This window comes from Oncorhynchus masou, unplaced genomic scaffold, assembly GCF_036934945.1.
Source record: "Oncorhynchus masou masou isolate Uvic2021 unplaced genomic scaffold, UVic_Omas_1.1 unplaced_scaffold_2203, whole genome shotgun sequence".
In the NCBI taxonomy this organism is placed as follows: domain Eukaryota; kingdom Metazoa; phylum Chordata; class Actinopteri; order Salmoniformes; family Salmonidae; genus Oncorhynchus; species Oncorhynchus masou.
The window spans coordinates 115-24,387 of record NW_027008678.1 but is presented as its reverse complement, the minus strand read 5'-3'; the positions used below and the strand labels follow the sequence as shown (position 1 = coordinate 24,387).

The window sequence follows — 24,273 nt, the reverse complement described above, 5'->3', positions numbered from 1 at the left end:
CTAGTCCCAGTCCACTGCTACTGATACCGCCCCCTAGTCCCAGTCCACTGCTACTGATACCGCCCCTAGTCCCAGTCCACTGCTACTGATACCGCCCCCTAGTCCCAGTCCACTGCTACTGATACCGCCCCCTAGTCCCAGTCCACTGCTACTGATACCGCCCCTAGTCCCAGTCCACTGCTACTGATACCGCCCCTAGTCCCAGTCCACTGCTACTGATACCGCCCTAGTCCCAGTCCACTGCTACTGATACCGCCCCTAGTCCCAGTCCACTGCTACTGATACCGCCCCCTAGTCCCAGTCCACTGCTACTGATACCGCCCCCTAGTCCCAGTCCACTGCTACTGATACCGCCCCCTAGTCCCAGTCCACTGCTACTGATACCGCCCCTAGTCCCAGTCCACTGCTACTGATACCGCCCCTAGTCCCAGTCCACTGCTACTGATACCGCCCCCTAGTCCCAGTCCACTGCTACTGATACCGCCCCCTAGTCCCAGTCCACTGCTACTGATACCGCCCCTAGTCCCAGTCCACTGCTACTGATACCGCCCCTAGTCCCAGTCCACTGCTACTGATACCGCCCCCTAGTCCCAGTCCACTGCTACTGATACCGCCCCCTAGTCCCAGTCCACTGCTACTGATACCGCCCCCTAGTCCCAGTCCACTGCTACTGATACCGCCCCCTAGTCCCAGTCCACTGCTACTGATACCGCCCCCTAGTCCCAGTCCACTGCTACTGATACCGCCCCCTAGTCCCAGTCCACTGCTACTGATACCGCCCCCTAGTCCCAGTCCACTGCTACTGATACCGCCCCCTAGTCCCAGTCCACTGCTACTGATACCGCCCCTAGTCCCAGTCCACTGCTACTGATACCGCCCCCTAGACCCAGTCCACTGCTACTGATACCGCCCCTAGTCCCAGTCCACTGCTACTGATACCGCCCCCTAGTCCCAGTCCACTGCTACTGATACCGCCCCCTAGTCCCAGTCCACTGCTACTGATACCGCCCCCTAGTCCCAGTCCACTGCTACTGATACCGCCCCTAGTCCCAGTCCACTGCTACTGATACCGCCCCTAGTCCCAGTCCACTGCTACTGATACCGCCCCCTAGTCCCAGTCCACTGCTACTGATACCGCCCCTAGTCCCAGTCCACTGCTACTGATACCGCCCCCTAGTCCCAGTCCACTGCTACTGATACCGCCCCTAGTCCCAGTCCACTGCTACTGATACCGCCCCCTAGTCCCAGTCCACTGCTACTGATACCGCCTCCCAGTCCACTGCTACTGATACCGTCTCCTAGTCCCCTAGTCTCCTAGTCTCCCAGTCTCCCAGTCTCCCAGTCCCCTAGTCTCCTAGTCTCCCAGTCTCCCAGTCTCCTAGTCCCCTAGTCTCCTAGGACCCTAGTCTCCCAGTCTCCTAGGCTCCTAGTCTCCTAGTCTCCTAGTCCCACACAAACTGATTAGAGCACCACGAAGCATCTCTTCTGTCCTTCTCTTTCTGTTTTTCTGTTTTTCTGTCATTGGTCTCTCTTTTATTCTTTCTCTCCTCCTCTTCTCCTCTCCTCCTCTCCTCTCTCCTCCCCTCTCTCCCCTCCTCCACTCCTCTCTCCCTCCCTCACTCCTTGTGTATTTTGATGCTGTTAATAATGGTAAATGTTCTGTTCTCTTCCTCAGGGGCCAAGAAAACTGGTAGAGAAACAAAGGTGGGAAAGAGAACAAAACTACAACAACCCACAACAGAACTCTGCTGATCTCCACCCCACAACAACCTGATTGGATAAGGACCTTAGCTGCCAGCCAATTACAGTAGCCCAAATGATGCCCTGTACGTTCCATCGCCCAATCACAACACTAGTTCTGTCTGACATCACCGTAGTTTCTGAACCTGTGTGAACACGTTGGTGGATTATTTCTATATAGTTGATTTGATTTATCAGAGTTATTATAGACAAGTGTTCTGTTTGTTTCTACTCAGCTGGAACCACTGACTCATCTCAATGACTTGTACATTTTATACGCTTTCAACACCTTTGAAAGTTTTATATATTTTTTAATATAATATGTTAGCAAGTTAGCGGACGCTAGCTACCAAACCATGTTAGCAGACACTAGCTACCAAACCATGTTAGCATGTTAGCTAGCGGACGCTAGCTGCTTGTTGTTTGACAGCTGTAACCATCGCATTGACTTTGATGTCATATCGGTGATGTCAGGACTGTGATGTCACGACTGATGTCACTGCAGGCTCTGAATCTGTGAATAAAGATGTCAGTTCGCTGAGTCACGCTGTCTCCACTGTCTTTCGTCCTGCTGTCTGTCGGTCCGTCCATCTCAAAACTCAGCAACAAACAAAAACACGTCCTCTCACTGTCAACTGCGTTTATTTTCAGCAAACTTAACATGCGTAAATGTTTGTATGAACATAAGATTCATCAACTGAGACATAAACTAAACAAGTTCCGCAGACATGTGACTAACAGAAATGGAATAGTGTGTCCCTGAACAAAGAGGGGGGGGTCAAAATCAAAAGTAACAGTCAGTATCTGGTGTGGCCACCAGCTGAATTAAGTACTGCAGTGCATAGATAACATAACATCCCTCTGTTATAGCCAGCTAGCTAACAGAGCATTCCTCTATTTGAGCAGGGTGTTTCAGTAGTCTAAACTAGCCAGCTGCATTTGCTAGCTAAGTAAGTGAAACTGAAAGTGAAAAAAATGACAATCTCTCTCTCTTGCCTCTCCTTCATTTTTGGAGAAATACATTTGTTGAAAACTGTTCATCTATTGTCTTTCTCTTTGAGTCAACTACTCACCACATGTTATGCACTGCAGTGCTAGCTAGCTGCCAGAGTCTCCCGTCTGTCCTGAGCCGACAGTCAGCCAGGAGCCGCCAGTCAGCCAGGAGCTGCCAGAGCCGTCAGTCAGCCAGGAGCTGCCAGAGCCGTCAGTCAGCCAGGAGCTGCCAAAACCGTCAGTCAGCCTGGAGCTGCCAGAGCCGTCAGTCAGCCAGGAGTTGCCAGAGCCGTCAGTCAGCCAGGAGCTGCCAGAGCCGCCAGTCAGCCAGGAGCTGCCAGAGCCGTCAGTCAGCCAGGAGCTGCCAAAACCGTCAGTCAGCCTGGAGTTGCCAGAGCCGTCAGTCAGCCAGGAGCTGCCAGAGCCGTCAGTCAGCCAGGAGCTGCCAAAACCGTCAGTCAGCCTGGAGCTGCCAGAGCCGTCAGTCAGCCAGGAGCTGCCAGAGCCGTCAGTCAGCCTGGAGCTGCCAGAATTGCCCTTCACTCCGGTGCTGCCGGAGTCTCCCGCCTGTCTGGTGCTGCCGGAATCTCCCATCCATTCGGGACCCGTGGCTTGGGTCCAGTCCAAGGTCGGCGGGGAGGGTCGCCGCGTTAAAGAGGCCACGGAGGCGGGTAGAGAGGCGGAGAAGGACTATGGTGGAGTGGGGTCCATGTCCCGCGCCAGAGCTGCCACGCCGGACAGACACCCACCCACCTTTTGGGGGGGGATACCGTCACGTTCTGACCTTAGTTCTTTTAGTATGTCTTTGTTTTGGTATGGTCAGGGCGTGAGTTGGCTGGGTTGTCTATGTTCCTTTTTTTATAATTTGGGATTTCTATGTTTGGCCTGGTATGGTTCTCAATCAGAGGCAGCTGTTTATCGTTGTCCCTGATTGAGAACCATATATAGGTAGCCTGGTTTCACCTTTGAGTTGTGGGTGATTATTTTCTGTTATGTGTCTGTCACCTTTCAAAACTGTTTCATTTCGTTTAGTGTTCTCGGTTTAATAAATATATGATGAACACTTACCACGCTGCGCTTTGGTCCTCACCTCATTCCAACAACGATCGTTACACATCCGGACATGAAAACATTGCCCCCTAGCCCAAAGAGGTTACCCTCTATGGGAAATATTGCCCCCTAGCCCAAAGAGGTTAACCTCTATGGGAAATATTGCCCCTAGCCCAAAGAGGTTAACCTCTATGGGAAATACTGCCCCTAGCCCAAAGAGGTTAACCTCTATGGGAAATACTGCTCCCCTAGCCCAAAGAGGTTAACCTCTATGGGAAATACTGCCCCTAGCCCAAAGAGGTTAACCTCTATGGGAAATACTGCCCCTAGCCCAAAGAGGTTACCTCTATGGGAAATACTGCCCCCTAGCCCAAAGAGGTTAACCTCTATGGGAAATACTGCCCCTAGCCCAAAGAGGTTAACCTCTATGGGAAATACTGCCCCCTAGCCCAAAGAGGTTAACCTCTATGGGAAATACTGCCCCTAGCCCAAAGAGGTTAACCTCTATGGGAAATACTGCCCCCTAGCCCAAATAGGTTAACCTCTATGGGAAATACTGCCCCCTAGCCCAAAGAGGTTAACCTCTATGGGAAATACTGCCCCCTAGCCCAAAGAGGTTAACCTCTATGGGAAATACTGCCCCTAGCCCAAAGAGGTTAACCTCTATGGGAAATACTGCCCCTAGCCCAAAGAGGTTAACCTCTATGGGAAATACTGCCCCCTAGCCCAAAGAGGTTAATAACCTCTATGGGAAATACTGCCCCCTAGCCCAAAGAGGTTAATAACCTCTATGGGAAATACTGCCCCCTAGCCCAAAGAGGTTAACCTCTATGGGAAATACTGCCCCCTAGCCCAAAGAGGTTATTAACCTCTATGGGAAATACTGCCCCCTAGCCCAAAGAGGTTACCTCTATGGGAAATATTGCCCCCTTTGTATTTGAAAACTGTCTGTTTTAGTTAGTCAGAGGGAGAAAATCTAGTGTACAAATAGCTATTGGCCTTACGCCTCTTCATTTCTCAATAAAAAAATTCTTACTTGTGTTTTAACCTCTATGGGAAATACTGCCCCCTAGCCCAAAGAGGTTAACCTCTATGAGAAATACTGCCCCCTAGCCCAAAGAGGTTAACCTCTATGGGAAATACTGCCCCCTAGCCCAAAGAGGTTAACCTCTATGGGAAATACTGCCCCCTAGCCCAAAGAGGTTAACCTCTATGGGAAATACTGCCCCCTAGCCCAAAGAGGTTACCTCTATGGGAAATATTGCCCCCTAACCCAAAGAGGTTAACCTCTATGGGAAATACTGCCCCTAGCCCAAAGAGGTTAACCTCTATGAGAAATACTGCCCCCTAGCCCAAAGAGGTTAACCTCTATGGGAAATACTGCCCCCTAGCCCAAAGAGGTTATTAACCTCTATGGGAAATACTGCCCCCTAGCCCAAAGAGGTTACCTCTATGGGAAATACTGCCCCCTAGCCCAAAGAGGTTACCTCTATGGGAAATATTGCCCCCTAGCCCAAAGAGGTTAACCTCTATGAGAAATACTGCCCCCTAGCCCAAAGAGGTTAACATCTATGGGAAATACTGCCCCCTAGCCCAAAGAGGTTATTAACCTCTATGGGAAATACTGCCCCCTAGCCCAAAGAGGTTAACCTCTATGGGAAATACTGCCCCCTAGCCCAAAGAGGTTAACCTCTATGGGAAATACTGCCCCCTAGCCCAAAGAGGTTAACCTCTATGGGAAATACTGCCCCCTAGCCCAAAGAGGTTAACCTCTATGGGAAATACTGCCCCCTAGCCCAAAGAGGTTAACCTCTATGGGAAATACTGCCCCCTAGCCCAAAGAGGTTAACCTCTATGGGAAATACTGCCCCCTAGCCCAAAGAGGTTAACCTCTATGGGAAATACTGCCCCCTAGCCCAAAGAGGTTACCTCTATGGGAAATACTGCCCCTAGCCCAAAGAGGTTAACCTCTATGGGAAATACTGCCCCCTAGCCCAAAGAGGTTAACCTCTATGGGAAATACTGCCCCCTAGCCCAAAGAGGTTATTAACCTCTATGGGAAATACTGCCCCCTAGCCCAAACCTCTATGAGATCGGTGTCCCTAAACCGGGACAGTTGTTGCTCAGAAAGCGATATTGTGACTAGAATGACTCTGTAAACAACAGCCAATTCCAGGACATAGACATGTCTTCTATGGGCAGAAAGCTTAAATTCATAAATTCATGTTAATCTAATCCAATTTACAGTAGCTTTTACAGCAACAAAAAATCCCACGCTTTTGTTTGAGGAAAGCGCACAACAACAAAACACTTCACGGTAACTGGTTTGATACATTCACCTCTGAAGGTAAATAATTACATTCAGTAATCTGGCTCTGATTTCTCATCCTGAGGGTCCCAGAGATAAAAAATGTGGTTTTGTTTTAAAAAAATCTGTTTTTATAAATGGAGAAACTGGGTTCTACAGTTTGATCCCACTGCTCAGGACTGGAAATGTTTTATTTTAGAAGACTGCATATCATGTGTTGTTATAATCCCAATAAAACCTCAAACTACGGATAACTGAATACAAGTTAACAGTTGTGTCACCTAGCGACCAGGTCATCTCACTACACAGACAGACAGGTCTCACTACACAGACAGACAGGTCTCACTCCACAGACAGACAGACAGGTCTCACTACACAGACAGACAGGTCTCACTACACAGACAGACAGGTCTCACTCCACAGACAGACAGACAGGTCTCACTACACAGACAGACACGTCTCACTACACAGACAGACACGTCTCACTACACAGACAGACAGACACGTCTCACTACACAGACAGACACGTCTCACTACACAGACAGACACGTCTCACTACACAGACAGACACGTCTCACTACACAGACAGACAGACACGTCTCACTACACAGACAGACACGTCTCACTACACAGACAGACAGACACGTCTCACTACACAGACAGACAGACACGTCTCACTACACAGACAGACAGACACGTCTCACTACACAGACAGACAGACACGTCTCACTACACAGACAGACAGACAGGTCTCACTACACAGACAGACAGACAGGTCTCACTACACAGACAGACAGACAGGTCTCACTACACAGACAGACAGACAGGTCTCACTACACAGACAGACAGACAGGTCTCACAGACAGACAGACAGGTCTCACTACACAGACAGACACGTCTCACTACACAGACAGACAGACAGGTCTCACTACACAGACAGACAGACAGACCTCACTACACAGACAGACACGTCTCACTACACAGACAGACAGGTCTCACTACACAGACAGACACGTCTCACTACACAGACAGACAGACACCACGTCTCACTACACAGACAGACAGACATCACGTCTCACTACACAGACAGACACGTCTCACTACACAGACAGACAGACAGGTCTCACTACACAGACAGACAGACACGTCTCACTACACAGACAGACAGACACCACGTCTCACTACACAGACAGACAGACATCACGTCTCACTACACAGACAGACACGTCTCACTACACAGACAGACAGACAGGTCTCACTACACAGACAGACACGTCTCACTACACAGACAGACAGACAGGTCTCACTACACAGACAGACACGTCTCACTACACAGACAGACAGACAGGTCTCACTACACAGACAGACACGTCTCACTACACAGACAGACAGACACGTCTCACTACACAGACAGACAGACACCACGTCTCACTACACAGACAGACAGACATCACGTCTCACTACACAGACAGACACGTCTCACTACACAGACAGACAGACAGGTCTCACTACACAGACAGACACGTCTCACTACACAGACAGACACGTCTCACTACACAGACAGACACGTCTCACTACAAACCTGCTGTCAAAATGTTTATTGTGTCTTCAGTGTTGCCTTACAAACAGTAAAAACATGAACAGTCTTTAGTTGTTATATAACTGATAGTAAAACATGACTTGCAGCATTATTATGACTGTAGTGATGTAGATATGAAGCAGAGTGAAGCTTTAAGGATGTTAGCTACAGATACACACAGGATTAAACCCATCATAACCTATCACAGTGCTGCACCGTGGCCAGCAGAGCTCTCCTATTGGGTTACACAGGACTCAGAGAGTGATTGACAGCTAGAGGGGCCATTCAGAGAGGAGGTCTCTCCAGGTATCGCTCCTTCAGGGATCATCACCACGGTTACGCGTCATTGCCGCCACAGAGCAGGAGGAGGGCCTTACGGTAGTCACCAGAGGTATCACCCTGCAACACACACATACTTACTCATCACTGCTCTAGAGGAGATCTGCATGGAGGAATGGGCCAAAATACCAGCAACAGTGTGCAAAGACTTACAGTAAACGTTTGACCTCTGTTATATACCTTTTGTTGGCAATGACAAAGTATTGAGATAAACTTTTGTTAAACTTTTGTTATTGACCAAATACTTACTTTTAATTTGTAAATAAATTCATTAAAAAAATCCAATGTGATTTTCTGGAGAATTTTTTTTTTCTCATTTGTCTGTCATAGTTGAAGTGTACCTATGATGAAAATTACAGGCCTCTCTCATCTTTTTAAGTGGGAGAACTTGCACAATTGGTGGCTGACTAAATACTTTTTTGCCCCATTGTACCTGTATAGCAGAGTACTGAGACAGAGAGAGATTCAGTATATACCTGTATAGCAGAGTGCAGAGACAGAGAGAGAGAGAGATTCAGTATATACCTGTATAGCAGAGTGCAGAGACTGAGACAGAGAGAGATTCAGTATATACCTGTATAGCAGAGTGCAGAGACAGAGAGAGATTCAGTATATACCTGTATAGCAGAGACAGAGACAGAGAGAGATTCAGTATATACCTGTATAGCAGAGTGCAGAGACAGAGACAGAGAGAGATTCAGTATATACCTGTATAGCAGAGTGCAGAGACAGAGAGAGATTCAGTATATACCTGTATAGCAGAGTGCAGAGACAGAGAGATTCAGTATATACCTGTATAGCAGAGTGCAGAGACAGAGAGAGAGAGAGATTCAGTATATACCTGTATAGCAGAGTACAGAGACAGAGAGATTCAGTATATACCTGTATAGCAGAGTGCAGAGACAGAGAGAGATTCAGTATATACCTGTATAGCAGAGTGCAGAGACAGAGAGAGATTCAGTATATACCTGTATAGCAGAGTGCAGAGACAGAGAGAGATTCAGTATATACCTGTATAGCAGAGTGCAGAGACAGAGAGAGAGATTCAGTATATACCTGTATAGCAGAGTACAGAGACAGAGAGAGATTCAGTATATACCTGTATAGCAGAGTGCAGAGACAGAGAGATTCAGTATATACCTGTATAGCAGAGTACAGAGACAGAGAGAGAGATTCAGTATATACCTGTATAGCAGAGTACAGAGACAGAGAGAGAGATTCAGTATATACCTGTATAGCAGAGTGCAGAGACAGAGAGAGAGAGAGATTCAGTATATACCTGTATAGCAGAGTACAGAGACAGAGAGAGAGATTCAGTATATACCTGTATAGCAGAGTGCAGAGACAGAGAGAGATTCAGTATATACCTGTATAGCAGAGTGCAGAGACAGAGAGAGATTCAGTATATACCTGTATAGCAGAGTGCAGAGTACAGAGAGAGAGAGATTCAGTATATACCTGTATAGCAGAGTGCAGAGACAGAGAGAGAGAGATTCAGTATATACCTGTATAGCAGAGTGCAGAGACAGAGAGAGAGAGATTCAGTATATACCTGTATAGCAGAGACAGAGAGAGATTCAGTATATACCTGTATAGCAGAGTGCAGAGACAGAGAGAGATTCAGTATATACCTGTATAGCAGAGTGCAGAGACAGAGACAGAGAGAGATTCAGTATATACCTGTATAGCAGAGTGCAGAGACAGAGAGAGATTCAGTATATACCTGTATAGCAGAGTGCAGAGACAGAGAGATTCAGTATATACCTGTATAGCAGAGTGCAGAGACAGAGAGAGAGAGAGATTCAGTATATACCTGTATAGCAGAGTACAGAGACAGAGAGAGATTCAGTATATACCTGTATAGCAGAGTGCAGAGACAGAGACAGAGAGAGATTCAGTATATACCTGTATAGCAGAGTACAGAGACAGAGAGAGATTCAGTATATACCTGTATAGCAGAGTGCAGAGACAGAGAGAGATTCAGTATATACCTGTATAGCAGAGTGCAGAGACAGAGAGAGATTCAGTATATACCTGTATAGCAGAGTGCAGAGACAGAGACTGAGAGAGATTCAGTATATACCTGTATAGCAGAGTGCAGAGTACAGAGAGAGAGAGATTCAGTATATACCTGTATAGCAGAGTGCAGAGACAGAGAGAGAGAGATTCAGTATATACCTGTATAGCAGAGTGCAGAGTACAGAGAGAGAGAGATTCAGTATATACCTGTATAGCAGAGTGCAGAGACAGAGAGAGAGAGATTCAGTATATACCTGTATAGCAGAGTGCAGAGACAGAGAGAGATTCAGTATATACCTGTATAGCAGAGTGCAGAGACAGAGAGAGAGAGATTCAGTATATACCTGTATAGCAGAGTGCAGAGACAGAGAGAGATTCAGTATATACCTGTATAGCAGAGTACAGAGACAGAGAGAGATTCAGTATATACCTGTATAGCAGAGTGCAGAGACAGAGAGAGATTCAGTATATACCTGTATAGCAGAGTGCAGAGACAGAGAGAGATTCAGTATATACCTGTATAGCAGAGTGCAGAGACAGAGAGAGATTCAGTATATACCTGTATAGCAGAGTGCAGAGACAGAGAGAGATTCAGTATATACCTGTATAGCAGAGTACAGAGACAGAGACAGATTCAGTATATACCTGTATAGCAGAGTGCAGAGACAGAGACAGAGAGAGATTCAGTATATACCTGTATAGCAGAGTGCAGAGACAGAGAGAGATTCAGTATATACCTGTATAGCAGAGTGCAGAGACAGAGAGAGATTCAGTATATACCTGTATAGCAGAGTGCAGAGACAGAGAGAGAGAGAGATTCAGTATATACCTGTATAGCAGAGTGCAGAGACAGAGAGAGATTCAGTATATACCTGTATAGCAGAGAGAGAGACAGAGAGATTCAGTATATACCTGTATAGCAGAGTGCAGAGACAGAGAGAGAAAGAGATTCAGTATATACCTGTATAGCAGAGTGCAGAGACAGAGAGAGATTCAGTATATACCTGTATAGCAGAGTGCAGAGACAGAGAGAGAGAGATTCAGTATATACCTGTATAGCAGAGTGCAGAGACAGAGAGAGAGAGAGATTCAGTATATACCTGTATAGCAGAGTGCAGAGACAGAGACAGAGAGAGATTCAGTATATACCTGTATAGCAGAGTGCAGAGACAGAGAGAGAGAGATTCAGTATATACCTGTATAGCAGAGTACAGAGACAGAGACAGAGAGAGATTCAGTATATACCTGTATAGCAGAGTGCAGAGACAGAGAGAGATTCAGTATATACCTGTATAGCAGAGTACAGAGAGAGAGAGAGATTCAGTATATACCTGTATAGCAGAGACAGAGAGAGAGAGAGATTCAGTATATACCTGTATAGCAGAGTGCAGAGACAGAGAGAGAGAGATTCAGTATATACCTGTATAGCAGAGTGCAGAGACAGAGAGAGATTCAGTATATACCTGTATAGCAGAGTGCAGAGACAGAGACAGAGAGAGATTCAGTATATACCTGTATAGCAGAGTGCAGAGACAGAGACAGATTCAGTATATACCTGTATAGCAGAGTACTGAGACAGAGACAGAGAGAGATTCAGTATATACCTGTATAGCAGAGACAGAGAGAGAGAGAGATTCAGTATATACCTGTATAGCAGAGTGCAGAGACAGAGACAGAGAGAGATTCAGTATATACCTGTATAGCAGAGTGCAGAGACAGAGAGAGAGAGAGATTCAGTATATACCTGTATAGCAGAGTGCAGAGACAGAGACAGATTCAGTATATACCTGTATAGCAGAGTGCAGAGAGAGAGACAGAGAGATTCAGTATATACCTGTATAGCAGAGTGCAGAGACAGAGAGAGAGAGATTCAGTATATACCTGTATAGCAGAGTGCAGAGACAGAGAGAGAGAGATTCAGTATATACCTGTATAGCAGAGTGCAGAGACAGAGAGAGATTCAGTATATACCTGTATAGCAGAGTGCAGAGACAGAGAGAGATTCAGTATATACCTGTATAGCAGAGTGCAGAGTGCAGAGAGAGATTCAGTATATACCTGTATAGCAGAGTGCAGAGACAGAGAGAGATTCAGTATATACCTGTATAGCAGAGTGCAGAGACTGAGAGAGATTCAGTATATACCTGTATAGCAGAGTGCAGAGACAGAGACAGAGAGAGATTCAGTATATACCTGTATAGCAGAGTGCAGAGACAGAGAGAGAGAGAGATTCAGTATATACCTGTATAGCAGAGTGCAGAGAGAGAGACAGAGAGATTCAGTATACACCTGTATAGCAGAGTGCAGAGACAGAGAGAGATTCAGTATATACCTGTATAGCAGAGTGCAGAGAGAGAGAGAGATTCAGTATATACCTGTATAGCAGAGTGCAGAGACAGAGACAGAGAGAGATTCAGTATATACCTGTATAGCAGAGTACAGAGACAGAGAGAGAGAGATTCAGTATATACCTGTATAGCAGAGTGCAGAGACTGAGAGAGATTCAGTATATACCTGTATAGCAGAGTGCAGAGACAGAGAGAGATTCAGTATATACCTGTATAGCAGAGTGCAGAGACAGAGACAGAGAGAGATTCAGTATATACCTGTATAGCAGAGTGCAGAGACAGAGAGAGATTCAGTATATACCTGTATAGCAGAGACAGAGACAGAGAGAGATTCAGTATATACCTGTATAGCAGAGTGCAGAGACAGAGACAGAGAGAGATTCAGTATATACCTGTATAGCAGAGTGCAGAGACAGAGAGAGATTCAGTATATACCTGTATAGCAGAGACAGAGACAGAGAGAGATTCAGTATATACCTGTATAGCAGAGTGCAGAGACAGAGACAGAGAGAGATTCAGTATATACCTGTATAGCAGAGTGCAGAGACAGAGAGAGATTCAGTATATACCTGTATAGCAGAGTGCAGAGACAGAGAGATTCAGTATATACCTGTATAGCAGAGTGCAGAGACAGAGAGAGAGAGAGATTCAGTATATACCTGTATAGCAGAGTACAGAGACAGAGAGATTCAGTATATACCTGTATAGCAGAGTGCAGAGACAGAGAGAGATTCAGTATATACCTGTATAGCAGAGTGCAGAGACAGAGAGAGATTCAGTATATACCTGTATAGCAGAGTGCAGAGACAGAGAGAGATTCAGTATATACCTGTATAGCAGAGTGCAGAGACAGAGACAGAGAGATTCAGTATATACCTGTATAGCAGAGTACAGAGACAGAGAGAGATTCAGTATATACCTGTATAGCAGAGTGCAGAGACAGAGAGATTCAGTATATACCTGTATAGCAGAGTACAGAGACAGAGAGAGAGATTCAGTATATACCTGTATAGCAGAGTACAGAGACAGAGAGAGAGATTCAGTATATACCTGTATAGCAGAGTGCAGAGACAGAGAGAGAGAGAGATTCAGTATATACCTGTATAGCAGAGTACAGAGACAGAGAGAGAGATTCAGTATATACCTGTATAGCAGAGTGCAGAGACAGAGAGATTCAGTATATACCTGTATAGCAGAGTGCAAGACAGAGAGAGAGTATAGACAGAGAGAGATTCAGTATATACCTGTATAGCAGAGTGCAGAGTACAGAGAGAGAGAGATTCAGTATATACCTGTATAGCAGAGTGCAGAGACAGAGAGAGAGAGATTCAGTATATACCTGTATAGCAGAGTGCAGAGACAGAGAGAGAGAGATTCAGTATATACCTGTATAGCAGAGACAGAGAGAGATTCAGTATATACCTGTATAGCAGAGTGCAGAGACAGAGAGAGATTCAGTATATACCTGTATAGCAGAGTGCAGAGACAGAGACAGAGAGAGATTCAGTATATACCTGTATAGCAGAGTGCAGAGACAGAGAGAGATTCAGTATATACCTGTATAGCAGAGTGCAGAGACAGAGAGATTCAGTATATACCTGTATAGCAGAGTGCAGAGAGAGAGAGAGAGATTCAGTATATACCTGTATAGCAGAGTACAGAGACAGAGAGAGATTCAGTATATACCTGTATAGCAGAGTGCAGAGACAGAGACAGAGAGAGATTCAGTATATACCTGTATAGCAGAGTACAGAGACAGAGAGAGATTCAGTATATACCTGTATAGCAGAGTGCAGAGACAGAGAGAGATTCAGTATATACCTGTATAGCAGAGTGCAGAGACAGAGAGAGATTCAGTATATACCTGTATAGCAGAGTGCAGAGACAGAGACTGAGAGAGATTCAGTATATACCTGTATAGCAGAGTGCAGAGTACAGAGAGAGAGAGATTCAGTATATACCTGTATAGCAGAGTGCAGAGACAGAGAGAGAGAGATTCAGTATATACCTGTATAGCAGAGTGCAGAGTACAGAGAGAGAGAGATTCAGTATATACCTGTATAGCAGAGTGACAGAGACAGCAGAGTGCAGAGAGAGAGATTCAGTATATACCTGTATAGCAGAGTGCAGAGACAGAGAGAGATTCAGTATATACCTGTATAGCAGAGTGCAGAGACTGTATAGCAGAGTACAGAGACAGAGAGAGATTCAGTATATACCTGTATAGCAGAGTGCAGAGACAGAGAGAGATTCAGTATATACCTGTATAGCAGAGTGCAGAGACAGAGAGAGATTCAGTATATACCTGTATAGCAGAGTGCAGAGAGAGAGAGATTCAGTATATACCTGTATAGCAGAGTGCAGAGACAGAGAGAGATTCAGTATATACCTGTATAGCAGAGTGCAGAGACAGAGAGAGATTCAGTATATACCTGTATAGCAGAGTGCAGTATATACCTGTATAGCAGAGACAGAGAGAGACAGATTCAGTATATACCTGTATAGCAGAGTGCAGAGACAGAGACAGAGAGAGATTCAGAGTGCAGAGACAGAGAGAGATTCAGTATATACCTGTATAGCAGAGTGCAGAGACAGAGAGAGATTCAGTATATACCTGTATAGCAGAGTGCAGAGACAGAGAGAGAGAGAGATTCAGTATATACCTGTATAGCAGAGTGCAGAGACAGAGAGAGATTCAGTATATACCTGTATAGCAGAGAGAGAGACAGAGAGATTCAGTATATACCTGTATAGCAGAGTGCAGAGACAGAGAGAGAAAGAGATTCAGTATATACCTGTATAGCAGAGTGCAGAGACAGAGAGAGATTCAGTATATACCTGTATAGCAGAGTGCAGAGACAGAGAGAGAGAGAGATTCAGTATATACCTGTATAGCAGAGTGCAGAGACAGAGAGAGAGAGATTCAGTATATACCTGTATAGCAGAGTGCAGAGACAGAGACAGAGAGAGATTCAGTATATACCTGTATAGCAGAGTGCAGAGACAGAGAGAGAGAGATTCAGTATATACCTGTATAGCAGAGTACAGAGACAGAGACAGAGAGAGATTCAGTATATACCTGTATAGCAGAGTGCAGAGACAGAGAGAGATTCAGTATATACCTGTATAGCAGAGTACAGAGAGAGAGAGAGATTCAGTATATACCTGTATAGCAGAGACAGAGAGAGAGAGAGATTCAGTATATACCTGTATAGCAGAGTGCAGAGACAGAGAGAGAGAGATTCAGTATATACCTGTATAGCAGAGTGCAGAGACAGAGAGAGATTCAGTATATACCTGTATAGCAGAGTGCAGAGACAGAGACAGAGAGAGATTCAGTATATACCTGTATAGCAGAGTGCAGAGACAGAGACAGATTCAGTATATACCTGTATAGCAGAGTACTGAGACAGAGACAGAGAGAGATTCAGTATATACCTGTATAGCAGAGACAGAGAGAGAGAGAGATTCAGTATATACCTGTATAGCAGAGTGCAGAGACAGAGACAGAGAGAGATTCAGTATATACCTGTATAGCAGAGTGCAGAGACAGAGAGAGAGAGAGATTCAGTATATACCTGTATAGCAGAGTGCAGAGACAGAGACAGATTCAGTATATACCTGTATAGCAGAGTGCAGAGAGAGAGACAGAGAGATTCAGTATATACCTGTATAGCAGAGTGCAGAGACAGAGAGAGAGAGATTCAGTATATACCTGTATAGCAGAGTGCAGAGACAGAGAGAGAGAGATTCAGTATATACCTGTATAGCAGAGTGCAGAGACAGAGAGAGAGAGATTCAGTATATACCTGTATAGCAGAGTGCAGAGACAGAGAGAGATTCAGTATATACCTGTATAGCAGAGTGCAGAGTGCAGAGAGAGATTCAGTATATACCTGTATAGCAGAGTGCAGAGACAGAGAGAGATTCAGTATATACCTGTATAGCAGAGTGCAGAGACTGAGAGAGATTCAGTATATACCTGTATAGCAGAGTGCAGAGACAGAGACAGAGAGAGATTCAGTATATACCTGTATAGCAGAGTGCAGAGAGAGAGAGAGAGAGATTCAGTATATACCTGTATAGCAGAGTGCAGAGAGAGAGACAGAGAGATTCAGTATACACCTGTATAGCAGAGTGCAGAGACAGAGAGAGATTCAGTATATACCTGTATAGCAGAGTGCAGAGAGAGAGAGAGATTCAGTATATACCTGTATAGCAGAGTGCAGAGACAGAGACAGAGAGAGATTCAGTATATACCTGTATAGCAGAGTGCAGAGACAGAGAGAGAGAGAGATTCAGTATATACCTGTATAGCAGAGTGCAGAGACTGAGAGAGATTCAGTATATACCTGTATAGCAGAGTGCAGAGACAGAGAGAGATTCAGTATATACCTGTATAGCAGAGTGCAGAGACAGAGACAGAGAGAGATTCAGTATATACCTGTATAGCAGAGTGCAGAGACAGAGACAGAGAGATTCAGTATATACCTGTATAGCAGAGTGCAGAGACAGAGAGAGAGAGATTCAGTATATACCTGTATAGCAGAGTGCAGAGACAGAGAGAGATTCAGTATATACCTGTATAGCAGAGTGCAGAGACAGAGACAGAGAGAGATTCAGTATATACCTGTATAGCAGAGACAGAGACAGAGAGAGATTCAGTATATACCTGTATAGCAGAGTGCAGAGACAGAGAGAGAGATTCAGTATATACCTGTATAGCAGAGACAGAGAGAGAGAGAGATTCAGTATATACCTGTATAGCAGAGTGCAGAGTACAGAGACAGAGAGAGAGAGATTCAGTATATACCTGTATAGCAGAGTGCAGAGACAGAGAGAGATTCAGTATATACCTGTATAGCAGAGTGCAGAGACAGAGAGAGATTCAGTATATACCTGTATAGCAGAGTGCAGAGACAGAGAGAGATTCAGTATATACCTGTATAGCAGAGTGCAGAGACAGAGAGAGATTCAGTATATACCTGTATAGCAGAGTGCAGAGACAGAGAGAGATTCAGTATATACCTGTATAGCAGAGTGCAGAGACAGAGAGAGATTCAGTATATACCTGTATAGCAGAGTGCAGAGACAGAGACAGATTCAGTATATACCTGTATAGCAGAGTACTGAGACAGAGACAGAGAGAGATTCAGTATATACCTGTATAGCAGAGTGCAGAGACAGAGACAGAGAGAGATTCAGTATATACCTGTATAGCAGAGTGCAGAGACAGAGAGAGAGAGAGATTCAGTATATACCTGTATAGCAGAGTGCAGAGACAGAGAGAGATTCAGTATATACCTGTATAGCAGAGTGCAGAGACAGAGACAGAGAGAGATTCAGTATATACCTGTATAGCAGAGTGCAGAGACAGAGAGAGAGAGATTCAGTATATACCTGTATAGCAGAGTGCAGAGACAGAGACAGATTCAGTATATACCTGTATAGCAGAGTGCAGAGAGAGAGACAGAGAGATTCAGTATATACCTGTATAGCAGAGTGCAGAGACAGAGAGAGAGAGATTCAGTATATACCTGTATAGCAGAGTGCAGAGACAGAGAGAGAGAGATTCAGTATATACCTGTATAGCAGAGTGCAGAGACAGAGAGAGATTCAGTATATACCTGTATAGCAGAGTGCAGAGTGCAGAGAGAGAGAGATTCAGTATATACCTGTATAGCAGAGTGCAGAGACAGAGAGAGAGAGATTCAGTATATACCTGTATAGCAGAGTGCAGAGACAGAGAGAGATTCAGTATATACCTGTATAGCAGAGTGCAGAGACTGAGAGAGATTCAGTATATACCTGTATAGCAGAGTGCAGAGAGAGAGACAGAGAGATTCAGTATATACCTGTATAGCAGAGTGCAGAGACAGAGAGAGATTCAGTATATACCTGTATAGCAGAGTGCAGAGACAGAGAGAGATTCAGTATATACCTGTATAGCAGAGTGCAGAGACAGAGACAGAGAGAGATTCAGTATATACCTGTATAGCAGAGTGCAGAGACAGAGACAGAGAGAGATTCAGTATATACCTGTATAGCAGAGTGCAGAGACAGAGACAGATTCAGTATATACCTGTATAGCAGAGAGCAGAGACAGAGAGAGATTCAGTATATACCTGTATAGCAGAGTACAGAGACAGAGACAGAGAGAGATTCAGTATATACCTGTATAGCAGAGTGCAGAGAGAGAGACAGAGAGAGATTCAGTATATTCCTGTATAGCAGAGTGCAGAGACAGAGAGAGATTCAGTATATACCTGTATAGCAGAGTGCAGAGAGAGAGACAGAGAGAGATTCAGTATATTCCTGTATAGCAGAGTGCAGAGACAGAGACAGAGAGAGAGAGATTCAGTATATACCTGTATAGCAGAGTGCAGAGACAGAGAGAGATTCAGTATATACCTGTATAGCAGAGTGCAGAGAGAGAGACAGAGAGAGATTCAGTATATTCCTGTATAGCAGAGTGCAGAGACAGAGACAGAGAGAGAGAGATTCAGTATATACCTGTATAGCAGAGTGCAGAGACAGAGACAGAGAGAGATTCAGTATATACCTGTATAGCAGAGTGCAGAGACAGAGAGAGATTCAGTATATACCTGTATAGCAGAGTACAGAGACAGACAGAGAGAGATTCAGTTTATACCTGTATAGCAGAGTGCAGAGACAGAGAGAGAGAGATTCAGTATATACCTGTATAGCAGAGTGCAGAGACAGAGAGAGATTCAGTATATACCTGTATAGCAGAGTGCAGAGACAGAGACAGAGAGAGATTCAGTATATACCTGTATAGCAGAGTGCAGAGAGAGAGAGATTCAGTATATACCTGTATAGCAGAGACAGAGACAGAGACAGAGAGAGATTCAGTATATACCTGTATAGCAGAGTGCAGAGACAGAGAGAGATTCAGTATATACCTGTATAGCAGAGTGCAGAGACAGAGAGATTCAGTATATACCTGTATAGCAGAGTGCAGAGACAGAGAGAGATTCAGTATATACCTGTATAGCAGAGTGCAGAGACAGAGAGAGATTCAGTATATACCTGTATAGCAGAGTACAGAGACAGACAGAGAGAGATTCAGTATATACCTGTATAGCAGAGACAGAGAGAGAGAGAGATTCAGTATATACCTGTATAGCAGAGTGCAGAGACTGAGAGAGATTCAGTATATACCTGTATAGCAGAGTGCAGAGAGAGAGAGAGATTCAGTATATACCTGTATAGCAGAGTGCAGAGACAGAGACAGAGAGAGATTCAGTATATACCTGTATAGCAGAGTGCAGAGACAGAGACAGAGAGAGATTCAGTATATACCTGTATAGCAGAGTGCAGAGACAGAGAGAGATTCAGTATATACCTGTATAGCAGAGTGCAGAGACAGAGAGAGATTCAGTATATACCTGTATAGCAGAGTGCAGAGACAGAGAGAGAGAGATTCAGTATATACCTGTATAGCAGAGTGCAGAGACAGAGACAGAGAGAGATTCAGTATATACCTGTATAGCAGAGTGCAGAGACAGAGAGAGATTCAGTATATACCTGTATAGCAGAGTGCAGAGACAGAGAGAGAGAGATTCAGTATATACCTGTATAGCAGAGTGCAGAGACAGAGAGAGATTCAGTATATACCTGTATAGCAGAGTGCAGAGACAGAGACAGAGAGAGATTCAGTATATACCTGTATAGCAGAGACAGAGACAGAGAGAGAGAGAGAGATTCAGTATATACCTGTATAGCAGAGTGCAGAGTGCAGAGACAGAGAGAGAGAGATTCAGTATATACCTGTATAGCAGAGTGCAGAGACAGAGAGAGATTCAGTATATACCTGTATAGCAGAGTACAGAGACAGAGAGAGAGAGAGATTCAGTATATACCTGTATAGCAGAGTGCAGAGTGCAGAGACAGAGAGAGAGAGATTCAGTATATACCTTTATAGCAGAGTGCAGAGACAGAGAGAGAGAGATTCAGTATATACCTGTATAGCAGAGTGCAGAGACAGAGAGAGATTCAGTATATACCTGTATAGCAGAGTGCAGAGACAGAGACAGAGAGAGATTCAGTATATACCTGTATAGCAGAGACAGAGAGAGAGAGAGATTCAGTATATACCTGTATAGCAGAGTGCAGAGACAGAGAGAGAGATTCAGTATATACCTGTATAGCAGAGTGCAGAGACAGAGAGAGATTCAGTATATACCTGTATAGCAGAGTACAGAGACAGAGAGAGATTCAGTATATACCTGTATAGCAGAGTGCAGAGACAGAGAGAGATTCAGTATATACCTGTATAGCAGAGTGCAGAGACAGAGAGAGAGAGAGATTCAGTATATACCTGTATAGCAGAGTGCAGAGACAGAGAGAGATTCAGTATATACCTGTATAGCAGAGTGCAGAGACAGAGAGAGATTCAGTATATACCTGTATAGCAGAGTGCAGAGACAGAGAGAGATTCAGTATATACCTGTATAGCAGAGTGCAGAGACAGAGAGAGATTCAGTATATACCTGTATAGCAGAGTGCAGAGACAGAGAGATTCAGTATATAACTGTATAGCAGAGTGCAGAGACAGAGAGAGAGAGAGATTCAGTATATACCTGTATAGCAGAGTGCAGAGACAGAGAGAGATTCAGTATATACCTGTATAGCAGAGTGCAGAGACAGAGAGAGAGAGAGATTCAGTATATACCTGTATAGCAGAGTGCAGAGACAGAGAGAGATTCAGTATATACCTGTATAGCAGAGTACAGAGACAGAGAGAGAGAGATTCAGTATATACCTGTATAGCAGAGTGCAGAGACAGAGAGAGATTCAGTATATACCTGTATAGCAGAGTGCAGAGACAGAGAGAGAGAGAGATTCAGTATATACCTGTATAGCAGAGTGCAGAGACAGAGAGAGATTCAGTATATACCTGTATAGCAGAGTGCAGAGACAGAGACAGAGAGAGATTCAGTATATGTCACGGTTCATGAATCCACTGCCTCCGTCTCTCTCTCTCTCTCTCTCTCCAGTGTTTGTGTGGGCGTGGTTTCCCAATCTCGGCCTGATTGTCTGCGCCAGCTGGAACCACTTATCTTCCCTTTATATGTTCTGTTACCAGTGTTTCTTGTTGTCAGATCGTTGTTTCTTCTCTGAGGTTGTGTCGTGTGTCCGTGCTCTTCTCTTGTGTGGATTATCTGCTGTGCTCCTTCCTACTCATCTGGACACACTCCCCTGGTTTTCTCAGCACGTTATGATCGGAAGATGCGCCCGAGTTCCTGGGTCGGATTCCTTCTGAGTACAGTCTGTCTGTCATGTTGCTGCTGTGAACTACATTCATTAAAACCATCGTTGCTTGCATCTTGCATCCGCCTCTGTGTTGTAACAGAACGATCTGACCAGACCATGGATGCAGCGAGTTCAACGAGTCTGACCGAATTCCTTTCCCGCAGTATCACGAGAATGGATCAACAAGAGGAGAACATCTCCAGCACAGGTCGTGCAGTACAAGCCCTTTCGACGCAGGTATCCCAGCTGACCCAACAATTGCAACATCTGAGGGGTTCCGCTGCGCCACCTACACCGGCAGTTCAACCCGCCCCGCCAGAGCCGGATTCCCAGCTAGAGCCACGGCTACCGACACCAGAGGGTTATTCAGGTGATCCTGACTATTGCAGAGCCTTTCTTACGAGATGTTCCATGCATTTCTCGTTGCAGCCACGGACCTTCAACCGTGAACAGTCTAAGGTAGCATTCGTACTCACACTGCTATCAGGCAAAGCGTCTCTCTGGGGAACGGCGGTGTGGGCGAACCAGGACCCATGCTGCACCTCTTTCCAGACACTCTCCGAGGAGATGAGAAGGGTCTTCGATCGGGCCGTGGCGGGTAGGGAGACGGCCAGACTACTCGCTGACCTTCGCCAAGGAGACCATTCAGTATCGGAATACTCCATCCAATTCCGCACTCTGGCCGCTGAGTGTCAGTGGAACGAGGAGGCGCAGTGGGACATGTTCCTGCATGGGCTGGAGGACCGGATCCAGAAGGAGATTTATGTTCTGGACCTTCCCAGGAGTTTAAATGGACTAGTGGAACTAGCCCTGAGGGTCGACGCTCGTCTGAGTCGTATTGGCCGCCGAGCATGCCCTAACAGACCGTATAACGACACGGAGGGCTGGCATGCCAGCGTCGGGAACTCGGCCAGTTCAGCCTCCGCTCACGAACCCATGCAGCTGGGAGAGCTCGCCTCTCCCGGGAAGAGAGGGAGAGGCGGAGATCCCAAGGACTCTGTCTCTACTGTGGTAGAGCGGGCCACTTTATCCACTCCTGCCCGGTAAAAGATCAGGCCCGGTAGTAAACATGAGGCTACTATCGGGTGGTGTCACCACAGAGAAGACCTCATCATCTACTCTCCTCCCGGTAAGACTAAGATGGGCCACCCACACGCACGACACCCAAGCCTTACTGGACTCAGGAGCAGAGGGTAATTTCATGGACTTCAAGCTCGCTCACAAACTCCAGATCCCTATCACCTCACTCACGCACAAGATATCCGTCAACGCTCTCAATGGTCAAGAACTCCCCAACATTTCTCACACCACTGAACCTATCACACTCATCACTTCTGGCAATCACACTGAGACACTATCATTCCTACTCATGGACTCACCCCTTGCACCATTAGTTCTCGGCCACCCTTGGCTCACCCAACACAACCCCAGAGTTGACTGGGGTCATAACTCTATATCCATGTGGAGTAACAAGTGTCTTGAGTCCTGTTTAGTGTCTGCTTGTTCGTCTGTGTCTGATTCTGTGTTTCTAGAGGAGGCAGTGGATTTGTCTAACGTGCCCGTTGAATACCTCGACCTGAAGGAGGTGTTCAGTAAGTCCCGTGCTGCTTCCCTTCCTCCGCATCGTCCCTATGACTGTGCAATAGAATTATTGCCAGGTGAGTCTCCGCCTAAAGGCAAGTTATATTCACTTTCTGTTCCTGAGAGGAGGCTATGGAGAGATACATCTCTGGTTCTCTGGCATCTAAATTCATTCGTCCTTCCTCTTCTCCAGCGGGGCGGGGTTCTTCTTTGTGGGGAAGAAGGACGGATCTCTGCGTCCTTGCATTGATTACCGTGGGTTGAATAACATCACAGTAAAGAATACCTATCCTTACCGTTGATGTCCTCCGCCTTTGAAAGGTTACAGGGAGCATCCGTGTTCACTAAGTTGGATTTACGTAATGCATATCATTTGGTTCGCATAAGGGAGGGGACGAATGGAAGACCGTTTAACACCCCCAGAGGGCACTTCGAATATTTGGTCATGCCTTTTGGGCTATCCAACTCCCCAGCGGTTTTCCAGGCACTCGTCAATGACGTGCTGAGAGATATGATTGATCAGTTCATATATGTTTACCTGGATGACATACTGATTTTTTCTTCTTCTCTCCAGGAACACGCTCAACACGTCAGACGAGTGCTTCAGAGGTTGCTGGAGAATGGACTTTTTGTCAAGGCGGAGAAATGCATTTTTCATGCACAATCCGTTCCATTCCTAGGTTACATCGTCTCGACTGAAGGTATTCGCATGGATCCCGACAAGGTTAAGGCTGTGGTGGATTGGCCAAGCCCAGATTCCCGTAAGGCCCTACAGAGGTTTCTGGGATTCGCCAATTTCTACCGGCGTTTCGTTCGCAACTTTAGCCAGATAGTCGCTCCTCTTACCGCCTTAACCTCTCCCAGAGTGACGTTCAGGTGGTCCGATACAGCCGAGGCTGCATTCGCCAAACTCAAGAGCCGCTTTGTTTCGGCTCCTATCCTCATAGCTCCCGATCCCTCGCGTCAGTTCGTGGTGGAGGTGGACGCTTCAGAGGTGGGGGTAGGTGCGGTACTTTCCCAACGTTCCTCTTCTGACGACA

The 24,273-nt window shown here is 45.6% G+C and overlaps 1 protein-coding gene and 1 long non-coding RNA gene across 2 annotated transcripts in view; one reads left to right on the top strand and one right to left on the bottom strand.

The window, feature by feature from the left end:
- LOC135533083 (prominin-1-A-like) overlaps window positions 1-2,244 on the top strand; it is a gene marked incomplete at its 5' end in the record, with an annotated part of 55,367 nt that extends 53,123 nt beyond the window's left edge. Inside the window, one exon of the mRNA XM_064960481.1 lies at window positions 1,676-2,244. Within this exon, the coding sequence (XP_064816553.1) occupies window positions 1,676-1,694 (19 nt within the window). The remainder of the gene's footprint in view (window positions 1-1,675) is intronic.
- Window positions 2,245-7,674: 5,430 nt separating this feature from the next.
- LOC135533082 (uncharacterized) lies at window positions 7,675-12,123 on the bottom strand. Its single transcript, XR_010454445.1, has 2 exons — window positions 9,240-12,123; window positions 7,675-9,149 (listed from the first exon to the last, which is right to left on the bottom strand). It is a non-coding gene; the product is annotated as an uncharacterized LOC135533082 (long non-coding RNA).
- Between the last annotated feature and the right edge of the window lie 12,150 nt (window positions 12,124-24,273).